Source organism: Herpailurus yagouaroundi, unplaced genomic scaffold (genome assembly GCF_014898765.1).
Source record: "Herpailurus yagouaroundi ecotype Mexico unplaced genomic scaffold, PumYag 187, whole genome shotgun sequence".
In the NCBI taxonomy this organism is placed as follows: Eukaryota; Metazoa; Chordata; class Mammalia; order Carnivora; family Felidae; genus Herpailurus; species Herpailurus yagouaroundi.
This window is the reverse complement of record NW_024412418.1, coordinates 29,939,263-29,964,059: the sequence shown is the minus strand read 5'-3', so window position 1 is coordinate 29,964,059 and position 24,797 is coordinate 29,939,263. Positions and strand designations below refer to the sequence as shown.

Genomic DNA, 24,797 nt, shown 5'->3' with positions numbered 1-24,797 from the left:
GGAGGCCATCTCTGTGTCTTCCTCGTGTCTAACCCTGCACTCCATCAAATCAGTTTCCCAGTCAAGCTGTACATCATCATCTCTTGGGGATGGTCTATTGGAGAGGAATAATCTGGTAACAGAATTGAAAACAATAGCAGAAACTTCTAGAATCTTCTTTTTTAAAAACTCAGGCTTCCTTCAGTGTCTTATGTCTATTTTTCTGGGCCTTAGTTTTGATTTCTATTCCTTTGAGTTTCTCCCCTCACTGCTCGGAGAGGCCACTCATTTGAAGGCATTTGATAACACTAAAGAACATGCACAAATAACAAATCCAAAGAGGGTCAGGTCAGCTGCTCATGGCATGAAGTTCTTGCCTGTGAATATAAGCAACCTGGAGCCTCTTTGTGTCATGGATTGACCTCTCCAGTCCCCCCAGCAAACCAACAAAGGCTCAGAAACAGAATACCTTTCCTGAGATCACACCATGAATTAGAGGCGGAACAGGGGTTCAATTCTTAGATCCTAACTCCCCATCCAGCACTCTTTCCCTTGTACCACATTGTGATTGACCCTGATCAGGGTTTAAGATAGAATAGGAAGCTCAGCTGCCACCTGAGAAACTTTAGAGTGAGTTGAGAACAGCTGTCTTTGGTGAACCTCCCACACCGTTCCCAGAGCAGGCTGCTCTATAGCTAACCTCAGTCTTGGCTGTCCTCCTTCATGGCTGCTGTCAGCAGGGCCTGGTGATTCATGATCATGAGAGTTAGCTGACATTCTGGGTCTGGGCTTGGCATGGAGTAGAAGCAAATAACAGGAGCTGAGGACTATGGAAGGTCTCAGGATCCATTATTTTGAGGATGATGGCTAGAGTGGACTTTTGAGGGTAAACTTTAATATTGAAGTATAACATCGTGTATACAGGAAGGAACACATAACTGAGTATACAGCTGAATGAATTTTTACCCCTAGGTAACCAGCATCCAGATCAAGATATAGAATATTATCAGGGTCATTTTTAAAAAAGGGGTTGAGATGAACTATTTTGTTCCCTGAAGGAATACCAGTGTCTGCTTTCTACCCCAGCAAGAGATTGCTTTTTCATATCACATTATTCTTTCCTGCTGCCGTGCAGCACAGAGCAGGCATTGAGGGGACAAGGCTAGAGGATAACTCTGGGCTGAGGTGGGGACAGGGGCACAGGTCAGGTGAAGGCAGCTCGTACAGGTGCTACACAGGGAGGGGATGGCCAAGGGTAAGAGATAGCAAGTGAGGACTGGAAGGGGAGCCCCCAGAAACTGAATCCCCCTGCTCCTCATGGGACTAAGGGCAGAGGACCCAGAAACCTAAGGGGGTTGGGAAAGCCCAGGAACTGGAGGAACAAGTGGCCAATGTCTCAAACAAGAAGGTCTCAAGATGTGCAAGGGATTATTCCTGAAAGGAGGAGGCGTAGTGGAAATGGGGGCTTTCCCTGAGGAGTGCCTCTGCTCCTCTTGACCTGCAGGGTACCTACTTTTCACATAAATGACCAGAGGATAAAGCAAGGGGGAGATTTAAGCTGAGGCTCCTGGGCCCCTGGTCAGAACTACTGGCTCACTGAAGCTTGAATTCAGGGAGCTTTCCTGTCCCATCAGCATGGCGACCCACACTTGGGGGAAAGCCATGCTTCTGATGAGCTCAGGAAACAATATGAGAAGCTGTCCCTTTCCAAAACCTTCCTCAGTGGCCCCTCCGTCCAAGGAGTAGCTTAAAGGTCTTGGTAAACTGTGAGTGTGTGGGGATGGTAGTTATGTGTGGCCATGAGAATAACCATCTCCTCTGCTTGATACTTCAGTGAAGTTGATCGGTGACCAGGACAGCAGTCCTTTGAGCTCCGACAGAGTGGGCAATGGCCATTGCCATCTTACACAGAGTGAAGATAAATTGGCTCATGGAAGAGTGTCCTTGGGAGGGTGGGGACAAAAACTAATATGTAGTGACTCTCACTCTAAATCCCAAGGCTTTCGTAATACACTGTGCTTATTGACCACGATCGTAATGGATTTTGCCGAAGTTGTTGCTAAGCACATAAGGCCGTCTGTGAAAACAGCCGCACAGGTGACTATGCCTGGCTGTGGCAGTGCTGAGACGCCTGGGCTAGACTGCAATTGAGCTTTTTAGATGTTACCTTGGGATGACATTTTTGACCCTCACTGCAGAGCATATTTAATATCTATTTAAATGTTCAGTTGCCCTAATCTTCCTGGCAGCGAATCATTTGTCTGATGGTTTCTTGCATAATAGGGGTCATGCTGACACCAGTCTGGGGCCATCCCTAGCCAATGGCACTTACTTGAGTGAGGGCCTCTAGACCCTGTCCTCTACCCTCCCTTCCCCCAACCCCCTGCCACTGTACCTCATGCTGTCTCCACTTGTCTATTTGCAGGCTTGCAAAGATTCTGTGAAGATATAGAAATGATGATTGGATTCCAGCCAAACATTTTCTGGAAAGTCTGCTGGGCGTTCGTAACTCCAACCATTTTAACGGTAAGGACTGCACGCTTTATCATGTAGTTGGATCTCGCCTATGTATGTGGTGCTTTACGTTTGAACAAGGTGTATTATTCTTGCCTTCCAGAAGAGGAAACTGAGGTTCAGAGAGATCTAGTGGCCCACCTGAAGGTGCTTAGCGGTGACTCATGCAGTTTGGAACAACCTTACAGAACATTTCCTCATGTACTGTTAGCAGATTACAGTCACATTTCCCGCATGCTACCCACGGTCCGGGCTCTGTTCAGAGAACTTTATGTGTGTCACCACATCTCTCCCTCACAGCAGCCTTGCGGGGCTAGCGTTGCAGTCGCCTCCATTTCACAGATGAGGAAGCTGACACCCAGAGGCTATGTGACTTACCTAGCACTGCACATCTAATAATTAGCAACCACTGCCTGGGTTCGAGCCCAGGCAAAAGGCTCCAGGACTCTTGCTCTTAACCACTACTCAGTAGAGCTGCTCTACAACCAAGATAGCATAAATTAGACCTTTATGGTTCACTTTTATTGTTTTTTGAGAACTATCTCATCATCCTCAAGTGTGACAATGACATTTTGAGATCATCTAACATTCATCTTTTTAAATATCAGAGCCCTTCATGTGTCAGTAAATCTGCATAGGGACTTGCATGCACATCCCGTCCCTTCCTTTATTGTGATACAGGCTGAAGGCTTTGCCTTAATTCACCCTCCAAGCACAGTAATTGACCGCGACCTTGTCTTTCCTCCGCTTCCCTGGCTTGTGATGGGTGTTATCAAAGCAAGGCGGCAGGAAGCTGGCTGTAGTTCTGGTTGCAGCCGGCAGGTGGCACTGGAAACCAGATTAAGACCGTTGTTTAACTTCAGCACCAGGTTCTCTAAAGGAAAACAAGACAGGATGAAGTAAAATTGTAAAGAAAATATGTATTTCCTTTTTTTTTTTAATTTTTTATTTATTTAAAAAAAATTTTTTTAACATTTATTTATTTTTGAGACAGAGAGAGACAGAGCATGAACGGGGGAGGGTCAGAGAGAGGGAGACACAGAATCCGAAACAGGCTCCAGGCTCTGGGCGGTCAGCACAGAACCTGATGCGGGGCTTGAACTCACGGACCGGACCGTGAGATCATGACTTGAGCTGAAGTCGGATGCTTAACCGACTGAGCCACCCAGGCGCCCCTCTTTTTTTTTTTTTTTCAACTGTCACAGAGTGAATTTTAATCAAAACACCTCAACTGATTTCTGAAAAGACATAAGTTTAGACAGAAAAACCATTCAGCATTTATCTCCCTCTGCACTGACATGAACACCATACTGAGAGGCCCACATCAATGCTCACATTTTAGAGGCGATAATTTGTCAGAAAAGTCCCACTAGATCTGGGGCACGAGGGGTGAAAAGAATCAAAATGGATTTTCCAGTTTCTTGAGTTTAGGACTGAAATGTATATGAAGAGCTCAGATTTACCTAATTGGTGGGGGTGGGGGGGGGGGGACTTTGAAACTCTCCTGCCTGGGGGCATTCTCTGGCTCTCCTGAGCTTCACTGTTTCCCCCAGTCACCACCACATATGATTTATTCTTGGGTGAAATCAAGACCTGACTTTCCTTCCTGTCTTGGAAGAGATTAAGCTTCAGAGAATTTTATTATATTTTGCAGAAACGTATCACATAAACGTAAGAACCGGCACCACCATTTGTGGAGGTCTGTTTGGAGGAAGGCACTTTGCCCCTAAAGCTTCCAACCACTCTGCTTAGTGGGTGATCCTTTCCCCCATTTTACAGTTATGTGAGCTGAGGCCCAGGGAGGCTAAGGAGCTTGACCAAGGCCACAAAGCTTTCAGGAGGCAGAGCTGAGACTTGAATCCAGGGCTTCTAGGCCTCAAGCCCACACTCTAATAAATTTCTAGAAACTCAGTGCTTTCACTTCCAAGTGGAGTTTGGCCAGTTTGGAATTAAAGTAATTCTAATCTCTGTGAGCAGAGAGTCAGGGAAAAGAAATTGCAGGGACTTGCTGTGTTTTTTGAGAAAGTTTCTCAACATGCTGTGCTTTCTTGATTTCAATTATGAAACTCCCATCAGAAACCTGTAGAGATCCCAGAAAAGCTCCTGATCCAGATTCCCCTTCTGTGTTTGGGAGCCATGGACAAGTAGAAGCGGTCCAAATCCATTGTCAACTGATGTACCTCTCTCCTTCCTTGGCTGCCATCAGCAAAATGTCAGGGTGGGCCTGACTCAGTGGTTAAATTATTATCTCTCATGGCCAGGCTTGTCTGAGGCAGGGTTTTATCAAAGTTGGCTTGGCAGAGGGAAATTTATGGCAAGAACAGGTGTGCGCACATAAGTTTGATGTGGAATTTGTGCAACTGGAAATGGGTACCAAAGGACCAAGCCTAACACTTATTTTTTGCCACTTGCCCTTCTGTAAAGCGAGTATTTGTGGTATGCTGGAATGAACTGAGATTATGGGTTTAAATTACTTAGAAACCTCTGAAATGAAATTGATCATTTTTATATGTGCCTTCTTGGATTTATAGAGCTATAAATATTCCCCATGCAATTATTGTATACATAGTCAGATCACGTTACTGAATTATGTGCACACATAAGCAGATGTATTGCTATTTATATAGTAAATGAAATGGAGTAACTTACCATAATTACATTAGGCCATTCTTCCAATAGACTGGTTAATAAAGTTTGTAACTCTAGGGGCAAATGTTTAAAAAGGGGCCTAGAGTAAGGCATCTCTTTCCGTAGGAGCAGCGTTTTCGACAGCCGTCTTCAGGCTCATGTTGCTTCAGATCAATACATTGAATTATTGTTGCATTGAAATAATCACTTGGCCCAGCAGCCTGGGCTTTGCAGCAATAATATAGATATGCCTTACATTTGTATAGTGCTTCATGCTTTTCTAAAACACTTCCATATATCATCTTTGCTGACATAATTCCCTCCAATCATTTCTGGGCCATTATTTTACTGCTTAAGATAGAATGACATGTGCGGGGCGGCAGGGTCGGGGGGGGGGGGGAAGGCAGGACTTATGTCATCATTATTAGGTACATTATTCTCGGCTGCTACTATATTGCCGCTATGAACATGGGCAAGAACATAGTTTCTGAGGTCAGTGCTCCCCGAAGGTGTGGCAAGAACAGTTAGAACCCCTGTTCTGTCTTTTCCAGTGCCTCTCTTTGTGTTCCCTTGTTCCCACGGGTGTTCCCTTGTTCCTTTTCAGTTGCTCTAAACTTGCTTTCAGAGGGTGCTCCTTGCTCCTGCCGAAGTGTGCAGTGATGCAGATAATGGGCAGAAAATGACTCATCACCTCTCTTCAAATTGAGAGGGGACTTTTGAGTAAATATCAGACCATTGTTCCCAGAAAGCCCCTGTGTGTTGTGTACGCAGTGTGAAATATATCCTTTTTGTAGCAGAGAAGTCTGAGACATGAGGGTCCCTCCTCTAGCTAGCAGTGGAACCGAGATCAGCCTGCTGGCCTCTTGGCTCTTGGCCCACTGTTGGGTGACACGGCCCGTTCATCTTGAGTCGGTTGAGAGTGCGCCGTGCGCCCACTCTGTGCCCCATGGTTTATTATAGGACTCAGCTTCAGGCTCAGTCACTGCTTGCCAACCACTCCTGGCCTCACTCTGCCAGCTTTAAAGGCAGCGCCTGGATACGGGCCATTCCCCATTCAAGGAGAAGTCAAGGTAGATTCAACTCATTTATTTATTTATTTTTGTTTTTATTTTTTAATGTTTATTCATTTTTGAGAGAAATTGAGGGAGAGAGAGAGAGAGCATGAGTGGGCTGTCAGCACAGAGCCTGATGAGGGCCTCGAACCCACAGAACATGAGATCATGACCTGAGCCGAAGTAGGACACTTAAACGACTGAGCCACCCAGGCACCCCATCAACTCATTTCTAAAAATATTAAAATACATACATTTAGGGGCACCTGGGTGGCTCACTTGGTTAGGCATCCGACTTCGGCTCAGGTCATGATCTCACGGTTCGTGGGTTCAAGCCCCGTGTCGGGCTCTGTGCTGACAGCTCAGAGCCTGGAGCCTGCTTCAGATTCTGTGTCTCCCTCATTCTCTGCTCCTCCCCCACTCAGGTTCTGTTTCTCTGTCTCTCAAAACTAAACATTAAAAAATTTTTGTTTAAATACCTACATTGAATGGATTCTTTCTCACAACAAAAGCTTGATTATCCACTATAGAAAGTACAGACAACCCTTTAAATACGCCCAGCTCCACGCATCAGTCCCCTTGATGTATGGCCCTTACAGTGTCTTCACAGCCTGTGTGTGTGTGTACCCATACACGTTGCTCAGTTCTGGGAGATGGCAAATGCAGCTGGCCAAGTGTGTGTCATCTTCCTCCTGAAATTCAGTTTCTTCATTTGGAAAATGGATTATTAATAATACCTCTTTCAGGGTTGGTCTGGATATAACATGGGATCATAGATAGGAAAGCAGCAAACTGATGGCAGGGGCTCAATACCTGGCTCTTAGGAATGAACACTTCGCATCACCAGCCTAACACATGTGTTTCTCTTTTCTTCCTAGTTTATCCTTTGCTTCAGCTTTTACCAGTGGGAGCCCATGACCTATGGCTCTTATCGCTACCCTAACTGGTCCATGGTGCTCGGATGGCTGATGCTCGCCTGTTCGGTTATCTGGATTCCAATTATGTTTGTGATAAAAATGCATCTGGCCCCTGGCAGATTTATTGAGGTAATTCCATCAACTCCTTTTCCTTGCCATCCCCTCCCGAGGGAGAAGTTCTCAGAGCTCCGTGCATTAAAAAAGAACAGATTCGGTAAACTTATTCTCCAGGGAGACTTGGTGATTAAGTGATCACAGTTGCCACCGTTTCTATTAAACCCGTTTTTATTATGTATTATTCCTCTAATGGAGAGACTTAGCCGATCCGCAGGCCAAGCTGTTATGCTCTTCCTCAATGCCCTGGCAGCTCTGGGGAATAAGAGATCATGTCTCCTCTTTCCTGGAGTTCCCCTCCCCCTCTCCCCTTACCCACAGTTTACATCTGATATTTGGTTTTTAACCACACGTCAGATTCCCGCTTTCCTGATGTGCATCTCTGTCCAAGTCTTCTCCCTCCAAACATCTATTCCCATTACGTTTTAAATCACTACCCCTTGCTGTTGGACTGGTATTAGAATGGCTGAGGGGTCCAAGCTCATGAACATGTCACCATCCCCATACAATGTAATGAGAGGTCCGGGGCATGGCTGGTGTGAGGCGAGACCTGTCCTTGTTAATCCCTTGATGGATACTTCCTTCATTTCTAAAGAAAAAAAAAAAAATCCCCACCCTGACTCCAGGGTGTCTGGGAACGCATTGCCACTTGTTCAGCCACCAGTGAAGTGTGGTCAGGCTTTTGTTACTTATGAGAAGTCTCTGGCTCAGGCGTGCTAGGGACAGATCAGCACTGCCTCTGTCTTGAAAATCCAGAGGTTGGACCTTTTGGACCAGACCGGTGCTCCTCAGGGTTTGGCCCCGGGACTGGCAGCATCAGCACCACCTGGGAGCTTGTTGGAAATGCAAATGAGCAGGCTCCAGCTGGCTCCACTGAACCAGAGGTGGGGAACGGGAACCAGCCCCCCCCACCCCCCCCACCCCCAGTCTGTAGTTTAACCAGCCCACCAGGTGATTCTGATGCACACTCAAGTTTCAGAGGCCTTGGGATAGACCAAGGCAAAGAAACACCTGCCAATAGAGGGCAGCGAAGAACAGGTGTATGGGCTTGGCTCTTGGTCAGATTGAGAAGAGGAAGAGAGGTCTCCGGAACATCCCACAGAGGGGGTGGCTTTTATTTTCAATGGACTGAAAATGGAGACAGAGTTGACAAAGGGAATATAGGAGTCTCCTTACTGAAGCGGTATTCCAGTTTGCATCCTCAGGAAATTGTCTGCTGTCCCCTTGAGGTAAATTACTGTGGGCCCCTTTACCCCCAGGGCTGTCTCCCTCTTGCCCCAGATGAACCTCCCACCAACTGACCCAGAAATCTCATTCCCTTTGAACAGAAGCTAGTGTAGCCTCTGCTACTTTTGTCTTAGGCCGAAATTCCCTAAACTGATGAGTTGGTTCTATAAATTTGTTATGGTTGATTTGGGACACAAAGGTTGCATACTGATGATTAAGGGGAGATTAAACTAACAGCTATAAGAAATAGCTTCACTTTAATAGGTAATAAACATATAATTGTTCCCCCTTATGGAGTCTGAAATATGTTTTCTTAACTTTTTTCTAGAAAATTTTCCCATCAAATTATGTTTTCTGTAAAAAGTTCAGTTGAAGGATCAGAGACAGTCCCATTATTTCTGGCTCGCCTACACTGCTGAACCGAGTCAGGAGCATATATTTTTTGTCAACAGATAATTAAAATCTTTGCTCACTCTTGGCAGTGTGTTTTTGGGGTTGTGTTTTTTTTTTTCCCGGCCATTTATATACTTTGGGGAAATATGCTAAACAAAATCCAATTATTTTGATGTAACAACCTACTGTTGGGATTATGGAACAACAGTAACTGAGCGCGTGTCTTTTACAGACTGCGTCTGGCAGTGGAGAGAGAAGCTTGCGAATTCTCTTCATTTGGAAGGAAAAAATGTATAATTAAAATCTGGGTCCTTTATCCTCTGTTAATCTTGTGCAAGGCAAACTCTGAGCAATTGTTATATTGCTCGCAGGGCGATGTAAATAACTTCAAGGGAACCAAACTACGTCTCCTCTTTAACGTCCCTTGACCTCGTTAATTAAGAGGGCTATCTTCCTAACCGCTTCTCTTGGCCGGGGACCTCTTGGCTTAAGGAAGGTTCTGGCAAAAGTGGTATTAAGCAGTTTGGGGATAGATGGGTGGTGCCTAGGGGAGGGGTGGCGTGTTACTTCTGTGACCCTGTGTGTCTTTGGCTTCTTTGCAGAGGCTGAAGTTGGTGTGCTCGCCACAGCCGGACTGGGGCCCGTTCTTAGCTCAGCACCGTGGGGAGCGTTACAAGAACATGATCGACCCTTTGGGAACCTCTTCCCTGGGACTCAAACTGCCAGTGAAGGATTTGGAACTGGGTACCCAGTGCTAGTCCAATGGCATGGGATGGCCCGGACTTGATCCTGTTTTTCCTCTCTGCCTCCCCTAAGGTTTTCCCCGGCTTTCTTCCCATTTTCTTCTCTCTCCTCACGTCTTGGTTCATGTCCATGCATGAGAATGGTTATATAGAAAAGTAGGACACGGTGTCGCATGCTGTAGTGAGGAGCTAGACAGACCACTTGAGGCGCTTTGCCTGTGTCCATGGCGTCAGTTTCCAGAGGGGTTGGAAGCTCAGGCTTTACCCGGCAGGAGTGGATCAACTAGGTGAGTGGGCACTTTCCGGTGAAGTCACGAGTAGGTACGCGAGACCCAGTCGGGCGGGGGTATCCACTGTGTGTTGTCCTTGGTGGTGCCATGGAGGCTTATATAAAATGGCAGAATTACAAGACTGTTGTTTGGGCTCCATAGTGTTGCTGAGCTGAGCAATGTAGTGATTTCATTCAGATGCAGGAAGTTTAGGAGGGTATATTTAGATGGTCGGCAGGGGTCTGAAAATGGTTTAGGATAAGACAAACCAGTGGATGCGGACACCGCTGGGGTGTCCAATTGTATATTTAGATGGTCGGCAGGGGTCTGAAAATGGTTTAGGATAAGACAAACCAGTGGATGCGGACACCGCTGGGGTGTCCAATTGTAGATTTCCATTTACAATTGGGGATCTGTTTTCCCTCATTTGGGCCAACTGTCTCAAGTGTGCCAAGAACTCAGAGACTTGTCTCTGCGCACTGCGAATCTCAGTGGAGAGTTTTCTTCCTTCACTTGTCTTCTGCTTTTTCTTTTTTCTGAAGTAACTATATTTGTGAATTCTCTTCATCATTTCCTCCACCTGTGCACAAGGAGCCATCCTGTAATTTGCCTCTGTATGGTCATAGCAGAGCTCCATTCTAGTTTCTACATGACATTCTACATGAGCTGTAGATCCCTGGTCTTCCAACCTCGGGGAAAACAAGACTTACCCGTTTGTGTCTATATATTTTCTATATATAAGACATAACCTCCTACAAGACAGAACACTTCTCAATTTTTACTCTTTTTCATTCACAGTAAATGCCAACTGTGGTCATAGAGAAATCAAAGAAACGGAGAGTTTAGTTGAAAGCAACCATGATAGTCCATGTGCTGGTAGTACATTTTAGGTCACTGTATTTACAGAAATTTCTGGTAAATACAGCTTAGGTAAGTAGCAAGTGAGCCAATTAAGACTATAGCTTTTAAGACTACATTTAGCCGATTCAATTTTAAGACTTCCCAATTCACAATACTCTTAACTGTGCTCTAATGAGAGCGAATCATATGTCTGCAGAGATTGGCGAAGCCGTGACCTTTATTATCTTCTTGTATCCTGAACATGCATATATGAGATTTTTAAATGTGATATGTGTTCATGTAGTCTGTATGCGTAGTGGTGATTTCTGTCCTTATAAATATCTTAAGAACCACTGTAGAGATGGTGAGTTTAGAATAGTGTAGTCCGGATTTTTTTTTTCCTTACAGTAATAATATCTGAACCTAAAAATTGTTTTCTTTAGGGGATACCATCTCAATCACTTTCTTACTTGTTTGTCGTCACATTACAGGGTCTCAGGCAAAGTTTTCAGTTTAAATCTTGTGTATTGATGTGACATTTTCATCCCGTTCAACAGCAGTGAACCCTAACAAAAGACCTTAATGTAACATGTTTTTACTTTAAATGACTTCATTGGTTTAAAAAGAGGTCTCAACTCATTTTACCGAGCTCTTCTTTTTCTAGGGCAAATATCATTGTCATTTGCCAACACTGACGTGATTTTCCCGTTTTTGAGAACTGCCTGTGGAAACTTTAGAAAAGGAAACAGAGTCTATGGCCATACCACCCTGAACGCGCCCGATCTTGTCTGATCTCAGAAGCTAAGCAGGGTCGGGCCTGGTTAGTACTTGGATGGGAGAAAAGGAAACAGAGATGGGTTTTGAACTGTAGGTTTTCATCTCTTTTGTCTGCAGTGTCTGTTTGTTCTTCCCTCTTTGTTTTCCTTTTCTGCCTATTTCCCAAAGCTAGAACTTACTAGAATCTATCACAGAGACTAAACTGAGCTTCCCGTAGACACAGTGTTAGGAACCTGAGCTGCGGCCTCAAATGCCCCCGTGTTTCCCATAGTGACTTGTCTGCCATGAACACTGGTCTCCCCAAGAAAGCCATATTGATGAGAACCCCCCTTACTGTAGCAGATTTCACATAGTGGTACCAAAAATTAGCGTCTCCAGGTGATAACTGGTGGAGCTGGAGAGGCAGGGAGGAAAAACTTAGGTTTGGAAATTATCTCTAGCTTTTCCAATTTGAAGCCTGAAGAAAAGAGCTGAAATCAATTAGCATTCTCTCATGGGACTGGTGTGTTTGTGTCAGGGCGAATGATTTTGGCTTCCCTCTCCTGCCTCTTGGCTAAAACTGGAGTCCGATGCTGGATGCCAACCCCATTTCTGCTGATTATTGCTGTCGTGATTAAAAGAAGGGGAGGGGGGTACCCGACGGCTGCTGCCAGGTTTGTCTCATATGAACTTGAACTGCAAGTTGACTTGTGAGGGCAGGGGCCTCCTTGCTAGCTACATTCTGCTGTGAATGTTACAGTTGGAGGCAGCTACGTTTGTGTTTGTCCAGATTTGTCCAGGCTGAGACCCAGTAGCTAGCTGTTCCCTGAACAGCCAGAGTGTTTTTCCTTTCCCTACAATTGCCAATTTTCATGTAAAATTTGCTGAAAGGTGAAAGGTTCCGAACTTATCTGGAAACGGTGACTTTGTAAACTCCGTTTTTACCCATTTCTCTAGCCATGTTCAACTTTGAGGCTTTCCCTGGCAGACAGATGTTCAGCATCCAAGCTGATTCGTCATCATGTATCAACCTTTGCCACATTGCCCCCCCCCCCCCCCCACACACTTGGCTGGGATGCTAACCAGGTGGATGTTTCCATGCTATGTGTTTTCTTCCACAGTCAATTGGATGAGAAAAAAATGAATGAGTAAGAAGAAAATGAAGGGCATTGTCAAAAACGGCTCCTTGAGCATTCCCCTTCAAACTGAGTTAAAAACCAAGTTGCTGAGGAAAAATTTTCATTGGTTTTTACTGGGCAGAATGGTGAGGTATTTTCCACTTGTGAGATAATTTCCTAACACCGACAAATGCCAGAAATCCATTCAGAGAAAAACAAAAGCCATATGTTAAAAGCAGTAACCTTGTAATATCCTTAAAGGAGAAAAAAAAATGTATATTTCTTAACTGTTGGTGTTGTGGCTTCTTATGCAAATATTTGTCTTGCGTCTTAGTAACTTTTAGTCTCTTTAGGGCTGTGTGTTTGTCATGTACAGATGTGTCCAGTCTGGTTTTATTTTGTTTGTTTCTTTTATATTCATTTGTTGCATGAAAGTTGTGGTCAGTGCAAAATCTCGACCTCAACGTCTTTGAAATTTCCCATGTGTTTTTAATGTGTAAGAAATGTAACTTGTACTTCAGTGAGCAGCACTTTAAAAATAATTTAATACAATGATCTTTAAATGGCTAAGACTTGGGTTGTCTTTACGCTGATATTGCATTAGAGTTGAGTTTTCCTTAACTAAGTCCTTATTTTGTTATCTACATGTGCCTCAGTGCTGCCTGACAACCTTCACCTGTCAGCATGGTCTTCCCATGCCTAAAATTTGAATTTTTCTTTCCTCTTTGTTCCCTTGGCCATCAGTCATCGTCCTCTTCCCAGAGACTTGCACAATAATGGTTGCTTAATGTGTGCTTGATGGCAACATCACACTGCTGCTGCCGTACCTGGATTTGGGTTTGTGACACTCGTCTTTGAGGCAGCTGACTCCAGTGGGAGCATGCTGTATGGCAGGTTGTCCTGCAGGCACTGAAGGCCAAGGCCAGCAAAGGAACATTTCCTCTGTTTCACACTGGGTGGGTGTCATGCACGAAACTTCCAGGTTGGGAGCAAAGGCTTGGGTGAGTTTAATCTCGATAGTAATTTCTCCACAAAGTGTCCCTGGGATTTCTAAAAGCAAAGCTCCCTATCATTCCCAGAGTTTGCTTCAACTGTACAGAAAGGCCAAGTAATTTTGAATTGTGGTCTTGGCTTGGATCACCTCTGAGCAGCCTGCAGCCAAAGAGAAAGTATTTTCAGATTGGGCATGAATCATCTCTGAGAGCAGAGGTTTGATTTGCCTGCCATGGATTAAATACATCTTCAGGTAACCATTTGCCTTATAGGTGTATTTTATTGTTAGGATGATACTTAGTAATTGACTAGGAACTGTTTTGTCTTTTTTTTTTTTTTTGCACTTTATTATGGACCTATCATGGAATAGGTTTATTCTGAAATTGTGTACCTGGCTAATGTCCTAAATGCAGGCATCGTATGTGGTACTGTTGCCTATTGAATAAAAATGTGTTCCCTAATCAGGTCCTTATATTTTTTCATTAACTGTACATGAAGAAAATATATTATGTTACAAATGATGCATCATATATATATCTTACAGAGTACATATTATATACTGTGCATTATTCATTTAAAAAGTCATTATTCTTGAGGCCCTACCTCAAATTTTGTATTTATGTCTACAAATGCAATTTATTGTATTATATATTTGCCTATTATGTACTAATATAAATTAGAATTTATCTTAATAATGTATGAGTTCACAAACCCTAAATAAATGTCAGTGTTTAAAACATGATGATAATAGTATTGTGTTTATTTCAAACCCATTACCCACATTTTTTTCTTTCTTAACAAATGGCCTTCAGGTATCCCCAGGATTGATCTGTTTTATTGGGAGAAAGCTGGAACAGAAATGGAAAACTGCCCTCCCGGGAAAATGAGATATTGCGCCGCTGCAGAAACAAATATCAATTAAATTGTTATATTCTTAATCATCAGAACACACTATTGTTTGCTGAATTATTAATTATCCCTCATAGGGAAGGAGAGGGAGGGAGCGAGAGAATCTGAGTGCATCTGAACACAGGGACTGGGCGAGTTAAATCCTTGGGTGTATTTGAATGACCACTTTGTCAGTCTTCAACTGTATTTCAACTCAGCAAACATTTACGTAGCTTCTGCATTGAGTTAGACCCCAGGCAAAACAGAATATGAAATAGAACAGCCCCAGATCTCAAGGAACTCAGAGCCCAGTGTAAAGACTATTCCTGTTAAATCAATGAATTCCATTCTCCCCTTTTAAGAGGGTGGAGCCCCCATGTTCCCTACCCAGAGATGGGCCCTGAGTTCCTGGGTCATGTGCAGAGACTGGTGGCTGGGCATTCCTACCTGATCCTGCCACCCCAGAAGCTTGATCTATCCTTAGCTTCTGTGTTGGCAGGCTCCAGGGCAGGGGGGTGGGGGTGGGGGGGGGTGCTGGGCCACCTGTAGGGGGGAAAAGAAATGGCCTTACAAGCTGACTCAAAACCTGCCAAGAGCATGCATGTCCGTCCTGTGTAATGAGATTGACCTACACAGTCTTGTCCATAACCATGCACTTCAGCAGGCAGACCAGGTGGCAAGTCCCAAATTCAGTGTAAGACCTTGTCTTGAGAGATGAAGAAGAGTGCCTGGTGAGATCAGAGTCTGGTGCTGGCTTGTCATCTTAGATTTCTTTCTCGAAACCCCATTGCTCAGTTGTGTTTTCTTTTGACTTTTTGTTTTGAAAATTCTCAAGCATATGCAAAAGTGGGGACTGGAATAATGAACTCCCATGTCCCTGTCATTCAGTTTCAATAATTATCAACTCATGTTCAAGTTTATTTCACCTGTCCCTGTTACCACTCTGAACTGTGACCTTGTGGTATTTCTTTGGAACATTTCAAAAGATCCCCGAAACCCTAGAATTTTACTTGGAAATGCTCTGATGTGTTCGTATACCCCCTTTTAAATAGTCTTTCCCTAAATGGGGACAATGACAAGATGTGGGAAGCACAGAGCTCATGCATCTATGGCAGGACAGATTGGCTGTGGGCTGCAGAGTGTTGCAGGGCTCTGCCTGGAAGGAGCTAATATGGCATTTGCTCTTACAACTCTTCTGTCTTCCTCCGACCAATCTTATTGTTGCCATTTGTTTCACAGCTATTTGTCTCCTGGACTTTGCAACTCTTTTCTCACTGAGCTCGTTCCTTTGATACCCCTCTGCTTTTGCTGATGCTTCCTTCCTCCTTCTCTCTAGATGTCTCTCCTGGAACCAGAGATTTAGAATCCACAGTTGCAAGGAGTTCCAAGGCCATTCGTTGCAGTCTCTGTGATACACAAGTTCTACAAACGCCTGTTTGTGGGAACTGGATTTACAGAGAGATCCATGTGGGATGAGTAGTCACTGCCTAGAAGATTCACCTTGGGGGCTCTTTACAACAGGAAACTCCTCCAGTTTACTTCTAAGATACTTGAACTTTACAAAGATTGGGTTTCTCTGATTTACACATTCTAGTGTGTGAAACAGAGACTATGTGTGGTTTGGGATAGTCATTTCTTGTGTTTTACTGTGATTTTATGAGAATTGTGATATTGTGAGTCATTTAGCTCAGCCCCATTCCTGTTTTCTGGGAAACTTCCCCAGACACTTGTAGGATTAGGAGAAAATAATGACTAGTATATAGAGTGGATCCACACTGAAACGGACTCACATTTTTGTTATTCATTGATCCATTCATTCATTCATTCGTTTACTTTTACACTCTACCGAGGGTCTTAATTATTTATGTTTCCAGGACCTAAGAGTTTGTGACACATAGTAGATACCCAGTAATGCGGTTTTTTAACGGAATGAGCAAATATTGAGTATTGGCTCTGTACAAAGGAACGGAGCTCTGTGTAACAATGTGCAAGGAAAACATGAGTAAGACTAGATCCTTCCCTCCAGTTTACTCAGAGTGAGTGGGCTTTAAAGGTGGGTCTACACGTTGCCATAATATATAGTGGAAAGTACCAAGTGCCATGAAAGGATTTAGGATAATAACATATCGAGGGGGTATGGAGGAAGAAATTCCTTCTGGCTGAGAGGATCAGGCAAGATTTCATGAGATGGGGACCTGGAGAGGATGTTGTTCGTAAGGAGGGTATTAAGATGAGCTCTCCGGGTGGATGAAAGCACGTAAGTGATGGCATGGGCATAAGACAGACCATTTCAAGAGAGTGATGGATGAAACTGGGAGTATAGTGTATGTGTGTGGGAAGTGGGAACGAAGGCTGAAAATGCAGTGTATGCTTTGACAGTCAAGGTCCTTCAATGCCAACACAAAGAGCCCAGATGCTGTCTGACAGGCCCCTGGGAGCCATGGAAGGTTGTTGAATAGCGGAGAGAGATTTCCTGGCAGAGGCAGCTCTGATGCCAGGGACAAAGCATTGTCTTGGAATCGAGTGCCAGCTCCTTTTCCTTATTCACAATGTCTCCGTTCTCTCACTTGTAAAACTGCAACATTTATACTCTTCTCACACAGTTGCTCTGAGGAGTCCACCGAAGTTTGTATGTGAAAATTTAACACTGTAGATGAATGTTGGGTATTTACTGTTAGATTTGTGCATTTGGAATATTGATCTGGTCTCTGTGTCAAGGATGGATTAGAGTGGGGACAAACTTGAGGCAAGAGCACTGGTTTGATTTTGCAAGAAACCAGCCTTTTCAAAAATGTCACATGTGAACTCTGAGACACCAACCAGGTCATAACTCTAGAAATATAGGGGGTCTTTAGCAGGTAACCTCCTTCCTGACTTACATGACTGGGGCCACCAGACGCTACATTTAAAAGAGCAATCAGCATGGAAATGGCATGAACCAATAGGAACAGACATGGTGGTGGGGCTGGAGAATGGCCCTGGAGACTCTTGCCCTGCTGAGGGCTGCCATGTTGGTTGCTGGATCTTGGTGAAGTCTGGAGTCCAGGGCAGGTGGCTCAGGTGGCCCAGGACAGCCTGGATATTTTTATCTTGCTACTTGTTTCTTCACGCCTTCTCCTCTCAGCTGGTGGAGGCTGAGGTCTTCTGTGGTTATTTATGAGGGATACTCATTTGCATGACTTACCTGCCACGTCCATCCCACGCTGGTGTTGTGGACAGGGGCAAAGAGAGAGCTTTGGGCCCTACCTTCTGAGGTAGCATGAATTTGACCTTTGGCTGAGAGCTTTGACATAGACCATATCAAACAAAAAAACTCTGCTCAAAAGTGGAGAGCACCGCTAATCACAAGCCCACGATAGTCTTGACGTGCACTCCCTCCCTGCCCTTACCTTCTTGGGAGTGTTTCCCAACTCTATACACCCTGTGTCTTGAGGTGGGGTAAGATGAACTTGCATTAAGCCAGCATTGGTATTTTGCAAAGTTGGTAGAATGCGAGAGAGACTGGTGGAGACTGAATTTCTCTGGATTTCTAGCAACTTCTTCAACTTTAGGCTTGTTGCTCAGCCAAATGTGACATTTCCCAGTCCCCCTGTAGCCAGGTACAGTAGATTGGCTACTGGCTCTACTTCTCTACCCAACCCTGAATCACATCTGGGCCATGTCCTCATTGTAAGCAGATTGTCTTTCTTGCTCCTTGAATTAAATAGCATGCAAACAGTAGTGACAGTGTGCCAGTTTTGAATGTAGGCCTTGGGAGACCTGGCCTATTGCCACTTGCACGTTTGTGACCCTTTGTGCCACGAGGAAAGCATGTCCTGGCTAGCCCACTGGTCCAAGGCAGTTGAAAGGCATGTGGGCCAGAGCCACTCAACTGCCACACAGAACTGCTGTGAGAATTCAATCAGCTCGGCCACTGTGGCCTGAAGCAAAAGTGCCTGGCTGAGACCAGCCCAGATGAGCTGATCCCTAGCCAGCCTGTAGATACGTGAGAATAAATACTTAGTGTTGTATGCCATTGCAACTTTGTGGTTGGTTGGTATGCAGTGAGAGCTAACAGATATATGGAGAGTGGCCACATGACTAGGTTCTGTGCAAAGATAAGTAGAAGTGATATGTGGGACACTGAAGTATGCTCTTCTCTTTATTCCACGTTTGCTATCTGGAGTATGGATGTCATGGGTGGAGTGACAGCAGCTATATTGAATCACAGGGATAAGAACGACATCTAGGGATGATGGAGCAGAGATCTGGAAGGAGCCTGACTCCCTGAAGACTTCATAGAACCGCCAGATGAAAGCTGGATTGCCCAGCTCTAGAATTCTTTTGCCTTAGAGAGCATCAAACATCTCTCATTGAAGTTATTACCATTTGGGAGTTTTTGTGTCATACGAAGCCAGATGGAATCCTTACTGATACAGGTCCTAAAATAAACTAGGATGACTAGAAAGAGACCCAGGGGGCCACCGGGACATGTGGGAGAGTTTAATGTTACTTTGTTGGCAAGGAGGATTTTTGTGGCCTGTGACTCTGGCCAGCAGCCTAAAAAGCATCGGAGAGGACAATTTCCATTTCGTGTTGCTGGCAGAGCCAGTGTCCTGAATTGATGTGCTAGGTTGTCGCCTAAAGTAGCCAGAGCAGGCTCTCCTGGTTCAAAAGTCTTTCACTCTGCCATCCCATGGCCCGAAATTCCTTCAGTGGATATTCATTGCTCTAGGTCATCAGGCCTGCTGGTGGCAGCCATAATTTAGTGAGGACTTCTCCATCTCTCCTAGTTCCGTATCAGCATGTATCACAGGATGCCTTCCTCCCAACTTTCTTGCAGTGTTGAGCACATGGGACTTCTCCTCGGAATAAAGTATCATTTTAAGGCCTGGAGAGGAAGACTGGGTACACGATTTTGTGGGCAGCCCAGCGACACTGGATGGTAGAAGGAACCTTCATGGAGGCAAGTTTGAAAGTTGATCAAGGGGCGTCATCTCTTCACCCCACTTTTCGTCTCCATGGTGAGAAATGGTCCTCAAACCCTTTTTGCCCTTTATTCCACTCCCTGTTCTTCCTACTCCTTATAGAGGATGAGCAGGAGCCACTGGTCCTCATTTCTCAGTGGGTTCTCTTCTACTCTCTCGCTTTATCCATAGCAGCGGGAGCAGATGGCCATGCCAAGGTCCAGCCTAGAGAGAGGGCAGATGGTCAGTCCATCTGGAGTTCCACGGTAGGCTATGCTCTTCCAGCATTGTCTCTGTAGTCATGAAAGTCAGGCTCTGCTTCCTGCTAACTCTTTTATTTTATTGACTGGTCAAAACTTATGCAGGGAACAGAGCTGCTATTGATTCATTTCCCACAGGTCTCAACAAGGAGACCAAATTCACGGGTTTCATCCCAGGAGAAGAAGTGTAGGGTAACAGTTCAGGGCACAGATTCTGCAAGCATACTGCTTGGGTTTGAAGCATGGCTAAGCCACTTATGTGGCAAATGGCTCAGTTTCCACACCTGTGAAATGGGTATAATCATCCCACTTGTCTAACTGGATTGTTCTGAGGAGTAAATCCAGGGAAAGCAATTAGAGCAGTGACCCTCCCAGAGTTACATGTAATAAATGGAGCCGTTTTCATACTGGGCAGGGTTCAGGCAAGGTCTGCCTCTAGGGGGAAACTATCCTGTTTGAGGGTAAACTGTCTGCTTTTCCCTGGTCTATAGGAATGGACAACATGTGCTTGTAAAACAGTTAACAAAACCTGGGGCTGTGCATACCTTGGTTCGTGTCATCAGACATTTGAAACGCATCCAAGATTATTGGTGTTATAGCTTAGGAGGGTTTCATCTAGAGAATTATAAGGTGCCTTTATCTATCTGTCTCTCTCAAGATTTTTCTGTCTTCCTGCACATCTACATGTAGCTTTGTTCTAAAAAGTGTTTGTGGCTGCAAGGCTGAAGGACAATAGTTAACTTAGCAAACTAGAAGTCCCTCTAATTTGGATGTCAGTTAAGTCTGAATGTAGTCACTGGAAGTGACTGTAGAATTCATAGATTTATATTGAAACAGAAGTATGTGCATGGATGTACTCATTCAACCCCTCTTTATGATTGCATGCGTGTTTCAGGAAATGAAAATGCCCACAAAAAGGTTAGGGTTGCATAGTGAGCACTGGGGCTGCTAGGTTTGTGAAGGAGACTGGGGGTTTTTTGCATTTTCCTAGGCTCTGCCACCACATTGGCGCTCGTACTACTTTCTTTTTAAAAAAAATTTTTTTAAAACATTTATTCATTTTTGAAAGACAGAGAGAGACAGAGGGTGAATGGGGAAGGGGCAGAGAGAGGGAGACACAGAATTCAAAGCAGGCTCCAGGCTCCAAGCTGTCAGCACAGAGCCCCATGCGGGGCTGGAACTCACAGGCTGCAAGATCATGACCTGAGCCGAAGTCGGCCACCCGACTGAATGAGCCACCTGGGCGCCCCTCGTATTAGTTTATTCAAACTTAACACAGAACAAGCTCAACACAACAGAAACTTAGACTCTCATAGTTCTGGAGCTTCGAAGTCTGAAATCGAGGTGTTGGCATTCCCCCTCCCCCCCCCCGCCCCCCACATACACACCAAAGCTTCTGGGAGAGGATCCTTCCTTGCCTCCCTGCCTTCTGCTGGCTGCAGGCACTCCCTGGCTTCCAGCTCCAGCATTCTATTGTTTGCCTCCTTTGTCCCACAGTGTTTCAGAGTCCCTATGTGTCTCTTCCTTCACATGGCATTTTGCACTTCTTATAAGGCCATAGCAAATTAAGGCCCGCACGGATGACCTCATTGTAACTTAATTACATCTGCAAAAACACAATTTCCAAACGAGGTCACGTTCACAGGTATCGGGGCTTAGGATTTCAAATACCCTTTTGGGGGATGTGATCTAATCTGTAACAGCACTATATCCTCTGATTTTCTCCAGTTTCATAAGGAAGCTTGTTATGGGTCCATAAATGCGAAGGTAGTTGAAAAGCTGTTTGGACAAAGGAGAGGGGCTTGGGGGAGGGGACAAGGGCAGTAAATGAGATAGGAAGTTTCTCAGTCTTGGGTCTGCCTCTAGCTTATGGATTTACTTTGGATATTAAAAAGAGTCCTTCCTGCTTGCCCTCTGTGGAATCTGCTGCCCCCAAAAGAGTCAGCAATGGAGCAGCTCTGGGGGCCAGTGGGATGAGGTAGTCTGTTGCCTTGGTGATGGCCAATGAGAAATGTGTGTTCTCCATGCAGCTTCCTGAGAGGGCATCCACTGAGTCATTCAACAAACATTCATCGAGCTCCTAAAATGTGCTAGGTATTGTTTTAAGTGGAGAGATTTATTGGTGAACAAGAAAGGCAAAAATCCTACTCCTTTGGAGCTTGCTTTATATTGGGGAGACGCAAGAAATAAGTCAATGACTAAATCATTACTTTAGATAATAATGAGCACTACAAAAAAAAAAAAAAAAAAAAAAGCAGGGTAAGGAGGCAGAGAGACCTGGGTGAAGTGAGAAGCTTCCTTAGTGGGGCCTCCCAAGGATCTGACATTCAAGTGGAGATTGGAGTCATGTAAAAAGAGAGCCACACAAAGATTTAGGGAAATGATGTTCCAGGTAGTGGGAGCAGTCCGTGAGGAGGGTGTGCACTTGGAATGTTTGAGGAATAGCAAGAAAGCTGATGCGGATTGAGCTAAGGAGAGATGGGGGAGAGAGATAGCTGGGAGGGTGGGCAGAGGCCTGGTAAGATGTTTGAATGTTTTCAAGATATTGTGGAAAAGTGCAGTGGGAATTTTTGCAAGGGAATGGGACCTGACACATGGTTTAAAAAGCAGACTATGGGGGTGCCGGGATGGCTTGGTCAGTTGAGTGTCTGACATGGGCTCTGGTCATGATCTCGTGGTTTGTGACTTCGAGCCCCACATTGGGCTCACTGTCGTCAGCTTAGAGCAGAGTCCACTTAGGATCCTCTGTCCGCCTCTCTCTGCCCCTCCCGCACTCGCCCCAAAATAAATAAATATTAAAAAAAAAAAAAAAAAGCAGACTATGACTGCTGGGGGGTGGGGGTTTGACCGAATTGGAAGGGGGAAGAGAAGAGGCAGAGGGAATGATGGGAAATTGATAGCACCAGGCCAGGGAAGGAACAATGATGTACTGGAGCAAGGTGGGAGTAGTCAGGGGCGGTGAGAAGTGGTTGATTTGGGGTTTTTCTTTAAAGTATAGTGACAAGGGCTTGATGGCTTGGATGTGGGAGTATAGGGAAAGCAAGTCAAAGATGACCCCAGGTTTTTTGGTGGGAGCACCTGGTGAATGAATGCTGGTACTCTCTCCTCAGAAGGTAGCAGGAAGCAAGTTTGGGAGGAGGGAAAATCCAAAGTCCTTATTTGGCCATATTATAATTTTTCCCCCATGGTCATTAAAGAAGTTTTTTAAAAACAGCTTTACTGGCATACAATTTACCTATTGTAGAATGAACCTATTGAGAGCATAGAGTTCAGTGGCTTTTAGTGTATTATGAATATCTGACTTTTTCACCCACCACTACAATCAACTTTAGAACATTTTCATTACCCCCCCTTCCCCCCCTCCAATAAATCTGGTGCTCTTTAGCTGTCACCTGCTAATCCTTCCTTCCCCTTCCCCTCAGCCCTAGGCAACCACTATGTTTTCTGTCCCTGGGGATTTGCTGACTCCAGACATTTCACATAAATGGAATAAGATGTGTGGTCCTTTGTTACCAGCTTCTTCCACTTAGTGTGTTTTCAAGATTCATCTGTGTTTTAGTGAGCATCAGTATTTCATTTCTCTTTGTTGCTAAATAATATTCCCCCGCATAGATATATATCATATTTTATGCATCCATTCATTGGTTGATGGACACTGGGTTGTTTCCACCTTTTGGCTATTGTGAATAATGCTCCTAAGAACGTATGTGTATAACTTAGTGTGTCGACACATGTTTTCATTTCTCTTGTGTATGTACCTAGGAGTACAATTGCTGGATCATATAGTAACTTTAACTATCCGAAGAACCATTTTACATTCGCACCAGTGGTATACGAGGGTTCTAATTTCTCCTCTTCTTTGTCAACACTTATCATCCGTCTCCTTGATTTTAGCTGGCCTAGTGGCTGTGAAGTGGATAGCTCATTGTAGTTTTGATCTGCATTTCCCAGATGGCTAATGATGTTGAGCATCTCTTCATGCGTTTATTGGCTTTTTGTATATCTTCTTTGGAGGAGCATCTATTCAGATCCTTTGCCTAATTTCAGACTGGGTTATTTGTCTATTTGTAATAGTTTCTGAATAGTTCCAAGTCTCAATCAGATATATAACTTGCAACTTTCTCCCCTGTTTCTGGGGGTTGTCATTTCAATTCCTATGGTGTCCTCTGAAGCACAAATGTTTTTGATTGTGATGACGTGGTCATATTACATTGAAGATACCTTATGGTAGTTGGCTATATAAGCCTGGGGTTCCAAGGAGAGACTGGGGCTGGGGATACACATTTGAGAATCATCCATGTACTGATAGTATTGAGCACAGGTCCCGTTGCCATATCCCAACAACAAGAACATACACAGCCATGTGGTCCCTTCGTTGCCACTATAGATATCTGCTGGGTGTATTCTGTGAAAGTTACCTTAGCCAGACAGGTCTATATGTTCAGAACCCCCACTCAAGAAATGCACTTATAGGAGGAGATCGAAATACTTAGTTATCAAGGAAGATTTATGACCTTGTTGAGATGAACTCTTGTTACTGTTAATGGATGTGATGCTGCGAAGCTTTGACAGAACATATGTCTTGCTTTATTTTTTAATGGAACACGCTAAAAGCCCCATCCCACAGGACCAACTAATTACCAAGACTTCAAGATAGAGAGCTCTAAAGGTCTTACCCAGACCACCTTTTCCCTTTGCTGGGGTCACTGTGACTTCCAGGGATCCTGGGATTTCTGAGATCAGTAAAAAGGCCTTTGAAACAACAGTTCAAACCTACCAAAGGCTGTTCCTGTTGAGGTGTAAACAATCCAGAGGAGTCGGGGCCTGGCTCTCACAATACAACATGGTTTGTGGGTATTCTCATTCACAAAGCCCACCTAAACTTGAGGAATCCTATGTTCTACAAGATGTGTGATTTTAATGCTAGTTTTAAATGCAACTTGCTCCAGGTTGAAGGAAAAAGTCCTGACTCTGTAATGAAAATACCAGGTCAAGGCAGACAGATCCCCTGTGGGCTTGAGTTGAATCCCAGAAGAGCTGGAGAATCAGTTTAGCTTTGACATCAGTTTACCTCTTAATCTTTCAGCTCCACTACTAGAGAGCACAATACACTTCTTTGTTGACTTGCCTTCTTCCTCCTCAGCCATCAGGGGTTCGAAT

General features: G+C 44.6%; 1 protein-coding gene and 1 long non-coding RNA gene across 4 annotated transcripts in view; one reads left to right on the top strand and one right to left on the bottom strand.

Moving 5' to 3' along the window:
* Nucleotides 1-10,117, top strand: part of SLC6A5 (solute carrier family 6 member 5) — a 63,541-nt gene extending 53,424 nt beyond the window's left edge. For all 3 annotated transcript variants that reach the window (XM_040495625.1, XM_040495623.1, XM_040495624.1), the window contains 3 exons: nt 2,405-2,505; nt 7,052-7,219; nt 9,427-10,117. In XM_040495625.1, the coding sequence (XP_040351559.1) occupies nt 2,405-2,505; nt 7,052-7,219; nt 9,427-9,582 (425 nt within the window). In that variant the 3' untranslated portion in view covers nt 9,583-10,117. The remainder of the gene's footprint in view (nt 1-2,404; nt 2,506-7,051; nt 7,220-9,426) is intronic.
* The window catches only part of LOC121043657 (uncharacterized), a 15,169-nt gene extending 3,660 nt beyond the window's left edge, over nt 1-11,509 (bottom strand). The window contains exon 1 of the long non-coding RNA XR_005796958.1: nt 10,498-11,509. This is a non-coding gene — a long non-coding RNA (uncharacterized LOC121043657). The remainder of the gene's footprint in view (nt 1-10,497) is intronic.
* Between the last annotated feature and the right edge of the window lie 13,288 nt (nt 11,510-24,797).